The 21,527-nt window shown below is 44.1% G+C and overlaps 1 protein-coding gene across 3 annotated transcripts in view; it reads right to left on the reverse strand.

Moving 5' to 3' along the window:
- The window catches only part of camsap2 (calmodulin regulated spectrin associated protein family member 2), a 129,002-nt gene that overhangs the window by 33,803 nt on the left and 73,672 nt on the right, over positions 1-21,527 (reverse strand). For 2 of the 3 annotated variants that reach the window (XM_033027883.1, XM_033027884.1), the window contains exons 4-7: positions 20,639-20,722; positions 15,074-15,106; positions 8,456-8,597; positions 5,596-5,735 (exon numbers count right to left, since the gene is read on the reverse strand). In XM_033027883.1, the coding sequence (XP_032883774.1) occupies positions 5,596-5,735; positions 8,456-8,597; positions 15,074-15,106; positions 20,639-20,722 (399 nt within the window). The remainder of the gene's footprint in view (positions 1-5,595; positions 5,736-8,455; positions 8,598-15,073; positions 15,107-20,638; positions 20,723-21,527) is intronic. The other variant, XM_033027885.1, reaches the window with a different exon arrangement.

Here is a 21,527-nt window from a genome sequence, read left to right on the forward strand (position 1 = left end):
AACAAAAATGCTGTATTTACATGTTAAAACACATCCATTGCCCGCAGGGGAAAATGCATACAACTAGATTTGTTCTTATTTAAGCATTAATCTCAACACACCATCCTTAAACATTGAACACACTTCTACAGTTGTACGGTAGAAACTATCCTGAGTAGTTTGCATCATGGACTGGTACAACAATTCCAATGCACAGGAAGGCAAGAAGCTGCAGAAAGTGGTGGACTCAGCCCTCCCCACCATCGAAAGTATCTACGAGGTGCTGACTGATGAAGGCGGCATCTATCATCAAGGATCCCCACTATCTGGGCCATGCCTTCTTCTAGCTGCTACCATCTGGCAGGAGGCACAGAAGCCTGAAGTCCCACACCGCCAGGTTCAGGAACAGTTTCATACAAACATCAGACTCTTGAACTGACCTGCACAATGTTAATAATAATTCACCAATCAACATAGAAACATAGAAAATAGGTGCAGGAGGAGGCCATTCAGCCCTTCAAGCCAGCACCCTCCCTCTTGCACTACTACGGACTTGATTTTCTTATCGTGTTTTGCACTAACCCTTGCTTGCGCACAATCTTCTCTTTTCACCCTCATGTACAAATTAAGTTTCTGTGTGTTGTCATGGAGATAGTGAGGTGAAACCGTCACTCAAACCTTTCCTTTTACAATGTTTAAAAACATTGCTATTTCATTATATATTTTGATTGCATGATTAACTGCAATTAGATTTTCTTGACTATTATTACATGATTTAATTCAACATTGTTATAGTTAATCACATTTAAAGTTTGCTGCAATTTTATAATGTTAACGATGAACACAGTATTTGACAAACATTATTTATCAGACACCTGTTAAGTAACTGCTCACTATTTTTTATTTTATTTGTTTGTCTTGCAGTACCATGATTTCTCGTAATTGCTGCATTCTAAATTGTTTTTCTTTTCAAGGCTGGAAACATGCCTTTCAGGTTGAAATGGTCTGTATATATGTTGGGCTCAAAAAGGTTTGACAGGCATGAGCAAATTGATTAAAGCTGACTGTAATGTTTAATTACATTTGCATGGTACTGCATAATTCAAGCTCAAATACTTCCTGGCCACTTCTGTTATAGGGCAGGTCTAATTATTATGCCGCAGTGCGCCTCTGTAGTTTTTTAATCCAGTCTTGCATTCACGGGAGTTATGAAATAAGCAGCTTCTGAAGTGCCCTGAAGCCGAATTGCAGTTATTCAAAACACAAAGATTTCAATATAATATTACCAAATGATGTCTCGTTCATAATAACCATCATCTGTGCAGTGAATATTTATCGAACAATTTTCTTTATTGAAGCAGATCTGAAATTTGTTGTTATTTTACTGCCTTTTGAATTCTTTCTCTCAGATTTTCAGGAATCGTTTGAACCACAATCTGTTTTCAGCAGATGGTGGGGACACACTTTCAACACATCACCCCATTTGCTCTCAGAAACACAACCATGGTAACAATAACTCTAAATCAGGTTAGCTTTTTGCATCACTAACAACGATGCAGGAATCAATGACACATAATAAGAAATATTTTCTGTGTAAGATTAATTTCTTAATCGTGCTCCTAGTTCTTCACTGTAAACAGTCTTCAATGCAGAAATTCCATAAATAAGCGAAACTAGTATCATTTAACGGGAGGGGAAGGGGAATGACAATTTTTAAAAAGAGCAAAAGGCCTTGGATTCAGACATTCGTCCCTTGCCACCCAAACCACCCCCTCCCCTGGTACAGGTACACAACCTTTTATCCGAAAGCCTTGGGACCAGACACTTCTCGGATTTCGGAATTTTTCAGATTTCGGAATGGAAGATTTTTAGCGTAGATTAGGTAGGTAGCGCGGGCGGCTTGAAAAATCTGGATTTGGAGCGCCGCGCAGCCAGGGGTAGAGTTGCCGGGGTCGGAGCTACAACTGGCGCCGCCTGCGGCCGGACGCCCGCAGCCCCAGCTCCGCGATGTTGGGAGTCGGTGGCCACAGCGCTCCGGAGCTTACTGCACGGCGACCCGGTAAGGCATTGCCCGCTCCCCGCCTCTCCGACCAGGTAGGGGACTAAGAATTAAAGTTTCCCCCTTCATCCCCTTCATTCCCCCCCCCCCCCCCACCTTCACATAAAAGCCCTCCAAACTAACTGACTAACATTTAAGCAATTATTTACAGATGTTTAAGTGTCTCCCCGATCTCCGGGGAGGAGGCAGCCGCTACAGTAGTACAGACCTGGGTTGACCGTGGATCGTTTTGGGTCAAGTTTGGCGCAATACGCGAGCTTTGGTGTGCAGACGACATCCTGGAAAAAATGTCCGGTTTTCGGAGCTTTTCGGTTTCCGGAACTCCGGATAAAAGGTTGTGCACCTGTACTTCCCTTGCAAAGCAGGAAATGCTACACCTGTCGCTTTACCTCCCCCCTTGACTCCATCCAAGTACCCATGCAGTCTTTCCAGGTGAGGCAGAGGGTCACCTGCACCTCCTCCAACCTCATCTATTGCATCCACTGTCAGCTGCTCTACATCGGTGAGACCAAGCGTAGGCTTGGCGATCGCTTCGCCCAACACCTCCGCTCGGTTCGCATTAACCAACCTGATCTCCCGGTGGCTCAGCACTTCAACTCCCCCTCCCATTCCGAATCCGACCTTTCTGTCCTGGGTCATGGTCAGAGTGAGTCCCACTGCAAATTGGAGGAGCACCATCTCATATTTCGCTTAGGCAGTTTACACCCCAGCGGTATGAACATTGACTTCCTCCAATTTCAGGTAGTCCTTGCCAACGATCCTATAGCAAGCAAGATAGTGCACTCCTGCTAAAACCAATGGGCTGACATGTAGTACGCAACGGAGCGGAACGCCAGCCTCTTCGTCGGCCATTTCAGTAACCCGACCCGACTTTGTATATCCCTCTCGCAGTTTCGGGGAAACAGTTTGTGTGTGTGATACAGTGTTAGATTCATGATTCATAATTCTGTTACTTTTTGTTAATGATTAATATGTTAATAAATTATAGTTCTGTTAATTTTCTTTTTTAATGTTTTGGATTCGAAGGCCCGGGATTGGGATCGGACTGTGCAAGGGTGGAGGGGGCACTGAGGGCAAAGAGGCTGTGCCCACACGGCACTGTAAAAGGGGAGACGTTTCTAATCCATGCTTCCCTCTTTCTGACTCCGCTGTGCCTTTTCAAAATTAGTTGTATATTTTTTCCGCAAAAAGAGCAGACCGGTCCGGAGTTTGGGAGCCGGGCAGCGAGCGTGATGGGGGAAGAAACCGAAGGGCCGGACCTCATGCCTGCCCTCTTTCCCCCCCGTCAGTGAGTCTCTTTAACGGGGCAGAGAGAAAATGAGGAGAAAATTTTTACCAAAGATCTTTGATTTTTACGAGGATGTTTCCGTAACCGGCTTCCGTCTCCGCACTAGTATCTTTGCTCCGCTATGGCGGACAAAGATGGCGGAGACGGAAGCCGGTTACGGAAATGGGGCCGAAGATTACCCATGAACCAACCCATGACCGTACTACGTCTTTTTCGTCGAGTGCACTATCTGTCTTGCTATAGGATCTTTGGTCCTTGCTTTCTTACTCCTTCCCCTCCCCTTCCCAGCTCTCCCACAGCCCACTGTCTCCGCCTCTTCCTTTCTTCTTCCCCCCCCCCCCCCCCAAAACCTCCACATCAGTCTGAAGAAGGGTCTTGACCCGAAACGTCAACAATTCCTACGCTCCATAGATGCTGCCTCACCCACTGAGTTTCTCCAGCAGTTTTGTCTACCTTGGATTCAGACATGGTTTATGGGGTGTAAATCCAGCAATTGAAGACACCAATTTTTGTCACAATAGATCGTGCAAGGTTCAGCAGTTTTCATATGTCTGCAGCTTGTCCTCATTTCCTGCCCAATGTCCTTACTTAGAGGGTGGAGGCCAGTTCTCTGGATACTTTCAAGAGAGAGCTAGATAGGGCTCTTAAAGATAGCGGAGTCAGGGGATATGGGGACTGGGCAGGAACGAGGTACTGATTGTGGATGATCAGCCATGATCATATTGAATGGCGGTGCTGGCTCGAAGGGCCGAATGGCCTACTCCTGCGCCTATTGTCTCCTGTTCAGTCACTTACAAAATATTTTCAAGCATAATTCAAACAAAGTGAACATTGGACGATCTTGTTTGAAATTATGTGCTGAGTTAGAAAGCAAATGCTGATTGAAATGTTCTCTGCTCAATTTAACACTCCTTGCAAATACTCAATCAATAAACATGGAGTATGGAAGTGGAGCATTAACAAGTTGTGCTTGGTGCTGTCACCTTTGAATGCATAGCTGCCTTCAGGATAATTTGTCTCCACAGATTTTTAACATTCATTTGGGCAGAATTTTGAAATGATTGTCTGAGTTACAAAGAGCACAGGGAGAAAATAATATTTTTATGACTGGATGAAGACATACCATAAATTCAGTCAGTGCTGTCAATTTAAAATATCCTCGTGGATAAATGCAAAGCAAAATGAAGGGCCACTTACACATTCAAGTATGGCAAGAGTCTTTACTTTAGATTTCAGTCATGGATACAGTCACTATATTTAAGGTGATTAGACATGCACTTGAATTAGGCAAGAAATAGAATATGGTTCTACGGGTAAGTAGAATTAGTGTAAAATTGTTGTAATAGACGTGGTGAACCAAAGGGCATTTCTGTACGACTCGATGATGAATGTTGTTGCATTTCTAAAAAAGGTGAACGAACAGAGAGAAAGGAGAATTAGTCCCAGTTCACAAGGGGACAAGATAGCCTAGAAGACTCAATGTGCATTTTATCTTTGGCCAGCTCCATGTATAGAATGTGTCGGCTCCAAAGTGTAAAAAGGAAAAAATAAAGAAAATGCTCAACATGCCAGTTAAGCATGCTGCCTTTGGCAGTACAACCTGATAATACACAAGGTAATGGTGGCATAAACTGGGCATGGAGACAGGGTTGGGCAGGAAGCACAGTAAATAGGAGTAGGTCATCGTGCCCTTCAACTCTGCTCTGCCATTCAGCACAATCCTGGCTGGTCCTCGATATAAATACCAAATTATCCCTCTCTCATGCCTTGTGTCTAGAAAGCTATCTACTTTATTTTTAAATATATTCAGCAGATTCACTTCCATTGTCTTTTAAGGCAGAGATTTCTACAGGTCTATCACCGTGAATGAAACCATTTTTTAAAACTTTCAACTGAACTTTTAACTTAAGAAGGGTCTCGACCTGAAACACCACCTATTGCTTCTCTCCAGGTATGCGGCCTGTCCCGCTGAGTTACTCCAGCATTTTGGGTCTATCTTCATTTTCTAACTTTGTTTGATCTACGCTAGGCTTCTACATTACTGCTCAAACAGCCGACAATTCAATTGTTGGAGCAACACAAAAATCAGAGTCCAAATATGAAGCAAATAAGTACCAAGCAGGATAGACATGAAATGCTGGCGTAACTCAGCAGTCTCTCCAAGCAATAAGAAGGGTCTCGACCCGAAACGTCACCCATTCCTTCTCTCCAGAGATGCTGCCTGTCCTGCTGAGTTATTCCAGCATTTTGTGTCTGTCTCCAGCTTTACCTTGATTGATGAAGATGCATAGAGCATGTCTTCCAGAAGGAAATGGCAGCACTGATTCAGGTAACCTTCACAAAATTCCTGAATCAATTGTAGATTGTACAAGCCATCAGCCAACGACATAGTCTCCTTCAAGCATATATCTGTAACAAGAAAGTTACACACTGATTACGTGTCACTGATTCTTTCCACTAGTCCTTGGCAAGAATCCCTTCAGGAACAAATTAAATATGTGCGGCATGGTGGTGCAGCGGTAGAGTTGCTGCCTTACAGCGCCAGAGATCCAGACTCCATCCTGACTATGGGCACTGTCTATAAGGAGTTTGTATGGTCCCATCGTGACCGCGTGGGTTTTCTGTAGGATCTCCGGTTTCTTCCCACACTCCAAAGAGTACAGGTTTGTAGGTTAATTGGCTTGGTAAAATGGTAAACGGTCCCTAGTGGGTGTAGGATAGTGTTAATGTGCGGGGATCGCTGGTCAGCGCGGACTCGGTGGGTCGAAGGGCCTGTTTCCACGATTTCACTGATTCCTCTAAATTAAAATAAGAGTGACACTTAAATACGGACTTTGATTTTTACAACTTTTGGACCAAAATAAAGCCCTGCAGCCCCATCTGATGGAGATCCCAGAGAAAACCACGCGGTCACAGGGAGAATGTACAAACTCCTTGCCGACAGCACCCATAGTCACGATGTAGCCTGGATCTCTGGCGCTGTAAGGCAGCAACTCTACCGCTGCGCAACCATGCTGCCCATATTTAATTTGTTCATGCTAACTTTCCACATTACTATATACATTTTATAAAATTAAATTGCATTGTAAATGAAAACATTGTGAGGTGAAATTTCAAGACTTGCCAACGCAATTTTAAGATTTCATTTTGTTGACAAATCGATACATAACTGGAGGGGCACTAATATCTTGGTGGGGATATTTGCTAGAGCTACTTGGGAAGAATTAAATTCCTCTGGCAGGACAGCTGTACCCAAAGCAAGATAAAGGAAAATCCTCAGGGATTCTACAAGTTTACTTCGAGCAAAACCAAGCAAGTTCATTACACAGGACTGGTAAGCGAGGACAGGGGGTGAGGAAGATCTGAGGATGAAACAGTATTTATTTTATTGCAAGAAATACTAAACAGTATTTATTTTAATGGAAGGTGCGGCAGGTGAACTCAAGGCAGGGATGGGCACTGGGATATTACAGGTCTTGCATAAACATGGTCGAGGGAGAGGCAGGACTGGCAGCTCAAGGTCCCAGTGTATAAATAATACAGGCATGATAGAGGGGTAGAATTTGTTGTGTATCCCGGAAGGCTTTCAGAGGCAATATCTAGATGACTCCACGAGAGAGGAGGTGTCAATGGGGGAACACTTTGGGACCAGCGACCATGGTTCCACTAGATTTAAAATAGGTCAAAACCAAGATAGGATTAGACCACGTCCCAAATTAGGGCAAGCCTGAAAAGGTTCAGAAAAGATTTACGAGGATGTTGCCAGGACTGGAGGGTGTGACCGACAGGAAGAGGTTAAGTAGGCGGGGTCTCTATTCCATGGAGCGTAGGAGGATAAGGGGAGATCTAATAGAGGTATACAAAATCATGAGAGGAATCGACCTTTTACCCAGTCGGGGAATCGAGGACCAGAGGACATAGGTTCAAGGTGAAGGGGAAAAGATTTAATAGGAATCTGAGGGATAACTTTCTCACACAGAGGGTGGTGGGTGTATGGAACAAGCTGCCTGAGGTGGTAGTTGAAGTTGGGACTATCCCATCGTTTAAGAAACAGTTGGGCATGTACATGGATAGGACAGGTTTGGAGGGTTATGGACCAAGCGCAGGCAAGTGGGACGAGGGTAGCTGGGACATTGTTGGCCGGTGTGGGCGAGTTGGGCCTATTTCCACACTGTATCACTCTATGACTCTATGATATATTTTGATGGCAATGGAGAGGAACTTGCGAAGTTTGATTGGGAGGGGTAAAAGTAAGTCTGGCAAGTGGGAGGCTTATAAAAGAGACACTGAGAGTTCAGTGTAAACATGTTCCCAGTCAAGTAAAAGGCAAGGTTGGAAGCAGTAGGGAACACTGGCTGACAAAGGATGTTGAGGATCTGGGCAGAAAAAAAAGAGGCAGGTGTCAGGTATAGGTAGCTAGGATTAAGTAGATCCCTTGAGGAATATAACAAATGTACAAGTGGATTTAAGAGGGAAATCAGGAGGGCAAAACGAGGATATGAGATAGCTCTGACAGACAAGTGAAAGAAGAATCCTAAGAGACTCTGCAAGTTTATCAAGAGCAAAAGGGTAAACAGGGAGTGGATAGGCTCCCTTAAGGTTCAACGTGATCACCTACACATCAAGCCACAGGGGTGGGCCACGATTTAAATGACTCGTTTTCATCTGAATTTACTGTATACTGTATTTACTCAAAGGAATTGAGGGGAAAAGAGTAGGTGATGGATGTGTCAAACCATATCCAAATTATAAGAACGGTGCGAGAGGAATATTAAGGTGGATAAATCCCCAGGACCTGGCCAAAGGTATCCAAGGATATTGTGGGAAGTTAATGAAAAAAAATTTGCAAAGATATTTGCCCCATCTTCAGGCACAGAAGGGGTGCAGGAAGACAGGCTAATGTTGTGCCTCTTGAAGCAGGAGCTGGGCTGTTGATGGAACTGGCAAATCAAAACTCTTGTGGTACTTACGCGATTTAGTTAATGATGACGAAATGCATCCCAGTTAAAATAAGACAATTGAGATGAGCAATGTTCAGTAGACTCCCACCATATTAATCATAAATTAACTCCCAATTCACTTCAGGTAAATTCATTGATGTTGATCCCCATTCACAAAGAAAGGCTCACCTTCCATTCGGATAATATCAGGACAGTAAAAATGAATCAGAGCAGCTAACGAGCAACCATCCGTGGTATCCTTCAGCAGGTTTTCCACTGCTGGGATACAGGGCACTTGCTTGGGTAGAGCTTGATCCTTCCTGTAGCGAGCCTGTCACCAAATACATGTTTTGGACAGATAAATACGATTTTAAAGCAGTGCTCATACAACTTAGTCCTTGTCATTTAGCACAAGAATGGAAATATATTTTCTCTAGCATTTATCACCAATTGTGGAATCTTTTCTGGCACAAACAAAATGCAGTAGATAACATAGAAACATCAGCATCAGGAATGGAACTGGGACAACTGGATGTCCTGCATGCTCCACCTGTTAAATGTTTCACCTCCACTCCTCTACATTTGACACCTATGTCTACCCCATTAATATCTAAACAAAACTGGACTCTCTCTTGAATAAGCTGAACAACTGACAATAGCACCTTTGGGTAGAGTGTCAAAGATTTACTACCCTCCCTGTGAAAACATTTTGTTTCATCTGTCAAGATTTCCTTTCATCTTGCACGGCCAGAAGGCTTCTAGACGAGGCGCAGCTGTAGACTGGGAACACAGCCGGAGGCCTTTATCATGGCGCCGCGGTCTTGATGCCTCCCGGATCGCCGTGTAGAAGCGCGGGTCGGGGCCTGGCAGGGGCCTCACGGGTAGAACCCCAAGTTGGGCGAAGTGGCCGACAGAGCCCGCGGCTGGGGCCCAGGACGTCACTACAGAGGCGTGAAGTGGGGCGTCAACAGCGGTGAGGCCTCGCGACGATGGGGCCACGGCGGTGGCGATCCCTCGCGGGTCGACCCACGGTCGACGACAGCTTTGTAACTTTGTCAGCGCCGTAGGTGGCTGTTATTTGTATACATTGTGAATGCAATCAAATAATCTCACTGTGCCCAGTCACATGTGACAATAAAGTATTCCTCTGGAAACAACTGGGTGGATTCTTTCATTATTTCCTGAAGAGGGAGACCAGATGCAAAAATCCAGAGGCAACTTCACCGGTGCTCCACGGTCACAATGTAATTTAAATTTCTTATCAGTATAGTCGCATTGTTGACGTTGCTGATTTAACCCACTGGTACTGACGGCCACATTCTCAACAGTACACTGGCTTACATCCAGATTGGTAACTTGTTGTTAAATTCACTTGGGTAGAGGTCAGTGTACTGTTTGCCTCTCTAATTACTTGCTGTACTTGCAAATTACCTTTCCCTAGCTCACATACTACTGTTTGCCTCTCTAATTACTTGCTGTACTTGCAAATTGCCTTTCCCTAGCTCACATACTACTTCATCCAGGCCCCTTCAAATAAGAACATTTCAGTTTCTCACCATTTAAAAATATATTGCAACTTTCTTTTGTTTTTTTTTTGCACAAGGGGGTGGTCTCACATCAGCCCACATGAAGTTCCATCTGCCCATTCCTTTAATTTCTCTAAAATTCCCCGAGGCCTCCATGCATCTGTTCACAGCCAGCACTACCATAACATGCTGAAAACTGACGAAGGTCCTGACCTGAAACGTCACCTATCCATGTTCTTCTGCGATGCTGCCTGGCCCGCTGAGTTACTCCAGCACTCTGTGAAACGTCACCTATCCATGTTCTCCACAGATGCTGCCTGACCCGCTGAGTTACTCCAGCACTCTGTGAAACGTCACCTATCCATGTTCTCCACAGATGCTGCCTGACCCGCTGAGTTACTCCAGCACTCTGTGAAACGTCACCTATCCATGTTCTCCACAGATGCTGCCTGACCCGCTGAGTTACTCCAGCACTCTGTAAAACGTCACCTATCCATGTTCTCCACAGATGCTGCCTGACCCGCTGAGTTACTCCAGCACTCTGTGAAACGTCACCTATCCATGTTCTCCAGAGATGCTGCCTGACCCGCTGAGTTACTCCAGCACTCTGTGAAACGTCACCTATCCATGTTCTCCACAGATGCTGCCAGACCCGCTGAGTTACTCCAGCACTGTGTTCCTTGAAGGGCCTGTCCCACTGTACGAGGTCATTCAAGAGTTCTCCTGAGTTTTCCCCTGATTTGAACTCGGAGAATGTCCGTAGCGGGTCCATAGGAGTTCGTGGATGCCTCGTAGCGGCTCGTACGAGTAAAAAGTAACAATTTTTTTCATCACAAGTATTTCTTTACTCGTGGACATTTTTCCCAGTGTTGAAAAAAACGTCACAAGTTTACCGGATTTCCCGAGAACCTACCGTTACTCGTACGAGCCGCAACGGGACATCCACAAACTCCTACGGACCCGCTACGGACATTCTCCGAGTTTGAATCAGGGGAAAACTCGGGACAACTCTTGAATTACCTCGTACAGTGGGACAGGCCCTTAACACTGCCACCTAGCTCTATACTAGCACCACTGCAAACAAGGATCAGTTGCAACACAAGATGGCAGTGTGGGCTGTGACAAGCTGCCAGATGGCTCCAGCCGTCAGCCTCCAATCGCCCTACCGCTAAGTTTAAATCCAGGGCATTCCCTTTAAAATAATTTCACACCCTAGGCAGATCATAATCATTGAGTGGCTGACACTGGGAAGTGTCATTTTACTTCATAATATGCCACGTTATGCAACCCAATGTTTTTGGCTTGGTTACAGCAGCCGAAACAGAAATTAATTTAAATAGCAGTATCAGCAGAATGTACAATACATAAGTACTGGTATCCTGCTCTCTGCTAGCACACTATAGTTTAATGCTTGATTGAGTTAACGTATGCTGAATGTTTAACAGGCTCTTGGCCTGTACTCCCTGGAGTTTAGAAGAATAAGGGAGGACCTCATTTAAACTTACAGAATAGTGAAAGGCTTGGATAGAGTGGATGTGGATGTTTTCACCAGTGGGAGAGTCTAGGACCAGAGGTCATAGCCGCAGAATTAAAGGATGTAGCTTTAGAAAGGAAATTAGGAGGATTTTTTTTTAGCCAGGCTCTACAGGGTGCGGGTAAGGCCACATTTGGAATATTGTGAGCAATTTTGGACACCATATCTGAGGAAGGGTGTGCTGGCTCTAAAGAGGGTCCAGAGGAGGTTTACAAGAATAATCCCAGGAATGAGTGGGTTAACCTATGATGAGCATTTGACGGCACTGAACCTGTACTCGCTGGAGTTTAGAAGAATGAGGGGGGACCTCATTGAAACATATAGAATAGTGAAAGGCTTGGATAGAGTGGATGTGGGGAGGATGATTCCACTAGTGGGAGAGTCTAGGACTCGAGGTCATAGCCTCAAAATTAAAGGACATTCTTTTAGCAAGGAGATGGGGAAATATTTCTTTAGTCAGAGGGTGGTGAATCTGTGGAATTCTTTGCCACAAAAGGCTGCGGAGGCCAAGTCAACGGATATTTTTACGGCAGAGATAGATAGATTCTTGATTAGTGCGGGTGTCAGGGGTTATGGGGAGAAGGCAGGAGAATGGACTTTGGAGGGAGAGATAGATCAGCCATGATTGAATGGCAATGTAACCTTGATGGGCCAAATGGCCTAATTCTGCTCCTATCACTTATGACCTCATGCTCTTTGATCATCCTTATCTTTAATCAGCTACAAATACATTTATGTAATTTGTGATGCATGAATCAAACCTTTATGGTTCACATGAAAGGATGTATTCCTTGGAAGCTACATAGCAGTGATGGCAATCAATGTATCTAATGAAACCCCTTTCCAGTTAATAACAAATTGAGAGATACAGATAGATAGATGAATGGAGTGTGAGGCCACTTTCAATGATCGTCTATTTAGAATGCAAAATGCAATTCTGGTTATTACTTAAATAAGGAAAAGCAAAGGAGAAGAACTGATATCTGAAGATTTTGGAGTCCTTGTTCAAAAATTACTTAAACGGTACATGGACAGGCCAGGTTTGGAGGGATGTAGGCCAAATGTGGGCAGGTAGCTGGGACATGTATCTAATGTGTGGGAGAGTTGTGCCGAAGGGCCTGTTTTCACAATGTATCACTCTATAACTCTATAATTAATAATCAAGTTAAAAACCCATTCAAAATGGCAAATGAAATAACCCCTTTATAATAAGAAGGCTGGAATATAATAGTTTTGTAGAGACTAACAAAGGCTTGGTTAGTTAACGCAGAAATGTTGTGTGGTTCTACTGATTTATTTTGGAAAGAAAAATATTATTCTGTATAAATTAGCTGGTGTTATCATGGAGAACAAAATGTTAATGAGTAATTTAGCAGGATTTCACAATTGTCTGATAAGGAAGGTCATCTTTGCTAGTAGAATCCAAGTTTTAGGGTTATCCTTGAATCAAGATTAATTTGTGGCACTTTCAACCTAAAATAATGTCTTGACGAGTCACATTCCTTATATTTGCTACTTCCACATTTGATTGTTAAATTGATCCGAAGTGCAGTATTACAGATTGTGTTATAATTTCATTGTTGCAGACATTGAGACTTGCCTACTGCTGCTTTTCTACACGTTGTGCTACAATTTGCTGCCATAACATTGGCAGGAAGAGAGCAAAATCCCTTTACACCTGCATTTGATGGAAATAATATTGTCGGGGATACATGGCAATGGATTGCACCAACTGCTCCAGAGAGAACTGGCCTGAACTTGATGGGGGCTAATGGCCTATGTCTGTGCTGCTGTGATGTTATGACACTCTGCAGGATCTACAGCAAGCTTGACTTAGCTACAAGAACCAAACCCATTATTATGTACAGCACACGAGTGGTTCAACGCAGGTCACCATCCCTCTGTAGTATTTCCAAAAAATTCTCTACTTCTTGAGAACTATTTAAAAAAGGTTTAAGTAGAAATATTCTCATTGCTTTTGGTTTTAACGGGATAATATAAAATGTTCATGTTTTTCGCAAACGCTTATTTATTTTTAAATTCGCCCCTAATCCCATTTTACCCTTTTCTTCATTTTTCTTTCTGTGTCTGATTTGAATTGTGGTTTATACTTCCCTCTCTGCCTTGTGCCGTCATTGTAGGAATCCAATTAGTGAACCAGGTAACCTGGCTTGGTCACTAAAACTCCAGAGAGTAAGTTTCTCACAACAATGAGGTCAGACAGTAAATTCATCTCACAACAATGTCCGCAGTGAGGTCGAAGATGCTGTTGGATTCACTCTTCCAGCACGTTATGATCATTGGGTACAGGGATTTGAGATGCCATCGAAACTTTGTGACTAAACTGAGCAAATGCTTCAATATTGGAGAAGTTGTCTTTTGAATTAAATGTTAAACAAACATTATTTAACTTGCAATAGTGTCCACAATTACTACATACCTAATTGGCATTGAAGTGCTTGGGATGTGTATATGGTGACTTGACAATGTGAAATATTATGTACCGTAAACATTTTTTTCATTCACATTTATAATAATTTCCAAAACTTGCTGCCCATACTTTAATAATCAGGCCACAGGATGTGCTATATTTTTTGCCTAAATTGCTGTAAATGGTTTCAGCGTCTTCCCCATGTGGAAGTTGGTGCATGAGATTTTTGCTTGAAGCAGAGATGTTGCAGACCAAGTGTAAACTGTGGACTCCAAGTATGTGCAACTTATGCTAACTATTAATTAACATCCTTGTCTCAGAGATTATTAAAAAACAGATTTCTACCTGTGCTGTGTTCATAGTAAAGGGCCTGTCCCACGAGCATGCGACTGCATGCAGCAAGCGCGACCAAACCGGAAGCGGGTGCCGCGCGGAGGTCGAGTGATCCCCGTACAGGGCCTGTCCCACCAGCATGCGACTGCATGCGGCGAGCGCGACCAAACCGGAAGCGGGGGGCGCGCGGAGGTCGAGTGATCCCCGTACAGGGCCTGTCCCACCAGCATGCGACTGCATGCGGCGAGCGCGACCAAACCGGAAGCGGGTGCCGCGCGGAGGTCGAGTGATCCCCGTACAGGGCCTGTCCCACCAGCATGCGACTGCATGCGGCGAGTGCGACCAAACCGGAAGCGGGGGCCGCGTGGAGGTCGAGTGATCCCGTACGAGTTGACGTGAAGTTCGAGCGAAGGCGTACGGCGTCGAGACACTGCACACGCCAGTCGAGGTGGTGCGTACGGCCTCAATGCGGCCGCGCGGAATTTTTGGACAGTGTCAGTTTTTCGGAGCCCCGCGCGATGTCGGGACCAGCTCCGCACAACTCCATACGGCTCCGGCGATCGAAGTGGGACCGGTCCCGCGAGGCCGTACGGCTCAAGCAACCACGTTAGGTCGCACCTGCCGCATGCAGTCGCATGCTCGTGGGACAGGCACTTAAGAATGGACTAATTCATCAGTTATTTCAACACACACATACATACTCAATACTAACTTCCAAATTGACATAATTTAAAAAAAATCTTAAACAAACAAAGAAAGCTTCTTAAAAAGTAAACATCCGATACAAGGAAGAGGAGTGAATGTAAGCGGCAAGAATGGTGCGATTCATCTTTAAATAAAATGGACAGCGGAAATGAAGGTTAATAGCTGAAAATAACGATGGATCACAGCGGGCGAAAAACAACGTATGTTAATCAGAACGGGCAACAGAGAAAATGAAATATTCACAAATACAGTGATCACTACTCGTTGAATTAACTTACAGGAACCAGTTTCCAATACCATTTGGTTGGAGACTTCAGAGGAAGCAGCATCAGGAAGAGAGAAAAGATGGAAGCAATGAGAGGAAAAAAAGGTCACAATTTTGTCAAGGTTCATTTGTGCTACTTCAAAATCCATTACTGCCCTCACGTTGATGATGAAAAGATAAATGAACTGAAAGGGTTTGTGAAATATTAGCCTTTGCTATTCTGGTTGCATTTACCTCTTTCACAATCTTGAATGCAAGAAGCGTGTTCTCTGTGTTTTACACATGCAAACTATGCAGGAAGAAATGGTTACACAGTTTAAAGGAATGGTAATAGACAAGAGATAGGAGTGGGCCATTCGGCCCTTCAAGCCAGCGCCGCCATTCAATGTGATCATGGCTGATCATCCCCAATCAGTTCCTGCCTTCTCCCCATATCCCCTGACTCCACTATCTTTAAGAGCCCTATCTAGCTCTCTCTTGAAAGTATCCAGAGAACTGGCCTATACCGCCCTCTGAGGCAGAGAATTCCACAGACTCAACACTCTCTGTGTGAAAAAGTGTTTCCTCATCTCCGTTCTAAATGGCTTACTCCTTATTCTTAAACTGTGGCCCCTGGTTCTGGACTCCCCAAACATCGGGAACATGTTTCCTGCATCTAGCGTGTCCAAACCCTTAATAATCTTATATGTTTCAATAAGATGCCCTCTCATCCTTCTAAATTCCAGAGTATACAAGCCCAGCCACTCCATTCTCTCAGCATATGACAGTCCCGCCATCCCAGGAAATAACCTTGTAAACCTACGCTGCACTCCCTCAATAGCAAGAATGTCCTTCCTCAAATTTGGAGATCAAAACTGCACACAATACTCCAGGTGTGGTCTCACTAGGGCTCTGTACAAATGCAGAAGAATCTCTTTACTCCTATACTCAACTCCTCTTGTGATGAAGGTTAACATGCCATTCGCTTTCTTCACTGCCTGCTGTACCTGCATGCTTACTTTCATGCAACAGAAAATGTAGGAAACACTCAACAGGTCAGGCAGTATCTGTGGGCTGGGGGGAAAGTTGAAGGCTCATCAGAACTGGGAAAACGAGAAAAACATATTAATTGTGTTGGGGAAAGACAGAGAAAGGGCACATCTATGATGGGATAGGAGCAAATTTGGACAGGTTGAACATGTGGGTAGGTGGTGGTTGAGGGGTTGATAGCCACACTTAGAGAGCAAAACTAGTGAAAGGTGTTAAAAATATTGCGAAATGCCCAGCAGATCAGGCTGTGTAAATGGAGAGAGAAAGCCAGGTCAGTGTTATAACTGGATTACTTGCATTGTCAAAGGCCAGTTCTTACAGAGAGCGAGAGAGTACATTAACAAAAGTTGTAGACTTTGATACTTGGCATGGGATGCCGCAACATGCTCGGATGGAGGATGAGCTTGCATTCGAACAGTGCAGAGGATCGCAGAGACTCTCGTAGAGTTATACAGCACAGAAGCCCCATCTTATCCATGAATCACTTTGCTTCATTCGTTTAATAATTGCAGATTATTCTTTGGACTTTTTAAACAATGCTATTTGGCTACTCTGCTTCTCAATGGCCTCATGGGATTGAAATATAATTGTGAAAAGTTAACTGCTGAAGTTGGAACTCGGGTTCACCTACCCCTGTGCATAATGTATGTTTGAACAGAACAATTCCATCGAGCACATCTTGGCGATTTATAAGCAGATCTTTAGCTTCAGAAAATACTATCCACCAGACACCAAATTATCAAATTCAAAGAATAAAATCGGGAATTAATTGGCTTCTTTTTGCAATAAATCTCTGCAGGGTTATATCTAGACAATAGGCGCATGAGTAGGCCATTCAGCCCATCGAGCCAGCACCGCATCAAATGTGTGAGAGATGAGCAAGGGACACATGTAGATTTTTCCTGTACATTCCTCAGCACCATGAATCTGCAGCTGATTTGAGAGGAAAATTATGACTAATTGTATCTCGAATAAATTAGCCACATCCAGTGCACATTTAATTCTCTAGCAAATACAAGTGTTGCTGATGCTTGAATTTGGAGAAAAACAAACTGCTGCAGGAACTCAGCGGATTGAGCAGCATTTGTGACAATAGACCAGTGATCCCACAGATGTGCTGAGTTAGCCCAGCAGTTGGTTTTTATTTGTTTATTGCTGATGTGAAAGACAAATGTGAAAGACAATATGACATTATACAAGTGGCAACAAACTAACCATAGCAACAAACTGCAACGTGTTTGAAGATAAACACAAAATCCTGGAATAACTCAGCGGGACAGTCAGCATCTCTGGATAGAAGGAATGGATGACGTTTCAGGTCGAGACCCTTCATCTGAAGATGTGTCTCAACCCGAAATGTCCGTTCCTGCTCTCCAGAGATGCTGCCTGACCCGCTGAGTTACTCCAGCATTTTGTGTTTATCTTCCGTGTAAACCAGCATCTGCAGTTCCTTCCTACAAAAAGTGCTGGGTAGGAAAGAACTCATCGGGTCAGGCAGCATCTGTGGATGGAAAGGGTCAGACAACCATTCAAATTGGGCCCTTCTTCAGACTGGCATCCATTCCCTCCACAGATGTGACTGACCCACCGAGTTCCTCCAGCATTTACAGCCTCTTGTGTAGCCACAACAGTAGTTGTGCACAATTTAATTTCTGGCGTGGCGGTAGAGATATTGCCTTACAGCGCCAGTGACGCAGGTTCAATCCTGTGCATGTCTGTACGGAGTTTGTACAATCTCCCCGTGACCTGTGTGGGTCTTCTCTGAGATTTTCACTTTCCTCCCACACTCCAAAGACGTACAGGTTTGTACGTTAATTGGCATTGGTATAAATGTTGAATTGTGTGGGTCGGGTTGTGTTAATATGCGGGGATCGCTGATCGGTTACTAAACTAACCTAGAAATATAGAAATGTATCTAGAAAAACTGAAAGGCAGCAAAAATGCGGAATATAATTCTTGAAACATAAATGAAATTCCTCGTATGTTGCAAAACATACTTGGCTAGTAAAATGTGATTATAACCATATAACAATTACAGCACGGAAAACAGGCCATCTCGGCCCTTCAAGTCCGTGCCGAACACTTATTTTCTGATTATGATTTTGATTGGTCAGCTGAGACTACATTTTGACCATCCACTGCTCACCTCAGGCTTCAAGGTTGGTGCATTGAAATGTGGAAATGGTAGATGAGCCAGAGACAGATGTTAGTGCACTGCTGCCTGACCTCTTCCAATAGCTAAGATGATGTGGATCGGACACCATCCCACAGCTGAACCAACTCCATCTGGGCCACTCAGCTTGCCAGCAGCATCTGTCACCGACCCCATTCATTTCAATGGAGTTGCTAACTCTGAACATAATGGGAAGTGATTTACCTGTTTGTTCTCTACCTTGTTCATTCCTTCGACTTTAAAATGAATGTAATTAAATGTATTGCACTCTCGTTTCATTTGATCATTGAAGCCTACTTGAGCTGTTTTTAGATACATCCAAATATCAGAGGCATTTAATAATAGTTCAAAGGTAGACAAAAATGCTGGAGAAACTCAGCAGGTGAGGCAACATCTCTGGAGCGAAGGAATAGGCAACGTTTCGGGTCGAGCCTTCTTCAGACAGTCTATTTCCTTCGCTCCATAGATGCTGCCTCCCCCGCTGAGTTTCTCCAGCATTTTGTTCTACCTTCGATTTTCCAGCATCTGCAGTTCCTTCTTAAACATTAATAATAGTTCAAGGTTCTTCGAAAATAGCCAGCTGTCAAAAGACCGTGGGAGATTTCTGGGACTGCACTGGAGGGAATTTCAGGAACCACTGCCCACTCTTCAGGAGGACTCCGTGGTGTGGAGGGTGGGCATGGCTGTTTCACAGGTTCCTGCAGGTGGCTGGGCTCCATGGGCAGCAAGCCTGCACAGCCAGCGGGGCTGGATCTACTGCGATCCAGGCCAGCTTCAGTAACAAAACACACAGCTAAAAACGGTCTGAGACAAGCAGACAACCACAAAGGCCAAGCATATCTGGGATTGTCACATGGCTGGGAAATGTTGATATTCTGATTCACACAATGTGTTTTTAAATAAAAAATCTACCATTAGAAAATCGTCAATTATTAAAATTAATTATAAGAGTTTTTGGCATCCTGTATATCCTCAGCACTTCCAACCTCTGTGAAAGATGAGAAAGTATTTAGCTTCTAAATGTGTATGAAGGGACTGCAGATGTTGGTTTAAACCAAAGATAGACACAAAATGCTGGAGTAATTCAGCAGGACAGGCCTTTTGTGTCTATCTTTAGCTTCTAATAGTGATTAGTTAAGTTGACTTATCTAGTTTACTTTAGTTTAGTTTAGAGATACAGCACGGAAACAGGCCCTTCGGCCCACCGGGTCTGCGCCGACCAGTGATCCCCGCACATGAACACTATCCTACACCCACTAGGGACAATTTTTACATTTACCAAGCCAATTAACCTACAAATCTGTACGTCTTTGGGGTGTGGGAGGAAACGGAAGATCTCAGAGAAAACCCACGCAGGTCACGCGGAGAACATACAAACTCCGTACAGACAGCACCTGTAGTCTGGATTGAACCCGGGTCTCTTGCGCTGCAAGCGCTGTGAGGCAGCAACTCTACTGCTGCATCACCGTGGCCACCTATCTATCTCAGTTAAATGATATCAATTCTTCCTAAACTGATTGAGAGTTTTGGTACATGCCAGTCTCCACTTCTGCCTCTTGGATAACAAAGGAAGTCCCGGCGAGGAGGAGAACAAGGGTGGACCTGGCGCGGAATACTTTGTAACTTTGGAAAAGTCCTTTATGTGGCGACTATTGCATACCTTGAGTACAAATCTCTTCTGTACAACACTGCAGTTGCTACACAATGAAACGTTCTCCAGAGTGAGGGCCAATCCTCACCAGCACATTCTGTTGCTAAATATCGTTAGATTTTGGCTGGGAAAATATGATTTTTATCAGTTGGCCAAAAAAGGCCAAACACCAGCTGACCACTTAACATGAGACCAAGATGATGTAGAACAGGAATTGCCACAATGAGTTTCTGAACCAGTATGAAAATAAAAAATCACAAAATGTTGGAACATTAAAATAATGGGTTCATGAACAGAATATATAAAACAGTCTCTGCAATAATAATACATTACTAATTATAGGATTTGTATCACTAAATCAACTGGAATCTAGTCAAGAACTCCAACTCAGTTCGTTCATTTGAAGCTATCTAGATTTTCTGCATTCCAACAATGCCATTTGGGCTTTGTTTAAAGAAATATAAAAGAATGCCTTGTTATTTAGTATCATGGATTTCCATGAAAGCAAAGAGTATTCTTCAATGGGTCTTATTTACTGCTGTAAACACATTACGTCTAAAAAATGACTGGACAATGATTGAAAAGACAGATAGTCATCCGGCTATTTGACAGGCAAGGCAGCAGGCACATTCTTCAGGCAATAAAGTTGATGTTTTCATACATGCACACTGAAGTTGTTTCTGAGAAATACAATGCTTTTGACTAAGTTTACTCCGAGTTCCTACCCTTTGATTTCCAGGTATTTCTGGACCTTCTGGTCGCCTCGGCTTCTGCTCCTGGCCAACTATTGCCTTCAAATGTTCGTTTACCTGGAACAATCAGAAAAATAAAATATTTAAGATCATATTCAATATAGGCAACACTGCTATAAACATCTGCTAACTTTGTCATTTACATTATTGATCTCTGGCTTTATATCCATGCAGGAGATTCGAACGGGAAATGTAAAGTGACACATAAGCGAGTGCAGTAGATTGACAGAAACAAGTTCAAGTTCACAGTTATTGTCTCATACACCAATGGGTACAGTGAAATATGAGTTACCATACAAAAATAAAGAACACAATACACAATAGAGTTTAAGATAAACATCCACCACATTGGAATCAACGTTTCCCACTGTGAGGGAAGGCAATAAAGTTCAGTCATCTTCCTCTTTGTTCACTCGTGGTCAGGGCCTTTGAATCCTCCGCAGTTGCCACTATGGACGGACCAATGTACAGACCCTCTTGCAGGGATGATCGAAACTCCAACGTCGGGACGCAGGAACACATTCTGCGGCTTAGAGTTCTCGAATCACCCGCGGCTTCCGAGACCACAGGCCCCGCTTGACGGAGCTCCAACACTGGCGATCCCCAGCAAAGGATCGCCCCGCTATGTTAAAGTCAGCGCCGCACCCGCGGTTAGAAGCTCAGCAGACTGCTGCTCCACGATGTTAAAGTCAGCAGGCGCAACACTCCGTAGCTCCAGCACTGGCGATCCCCGGCAAGGGATCGCCCCGCTCCGCGATGGTAATTCCGAGCTGCGCCTGCTGCTGAAGCTCTGGGCCGGTCTCCGGTAGGAAAGGCCGAGCCAATCCAGTTGGTAGGCCTCGAGGGGGGGCGAAGATGCGAC

The sequence above is a fragment of the Amblyraja radiata genome, chromosome 10 (genome assembly GCF_010909765.2).
Source record: "Amblyraja radiata isolate CabotCenter1 chromosome 10, sAmbRad1.1.pri, whole genome shotgun sequence".
NCBI classification, from domain to species: domain Eukaryota; kingdom Metazoa; phylum Chordata; class Chondrichthyes; order Rajiformes; family Rajidae; genus Amblyraja; species Amblyraja radiata.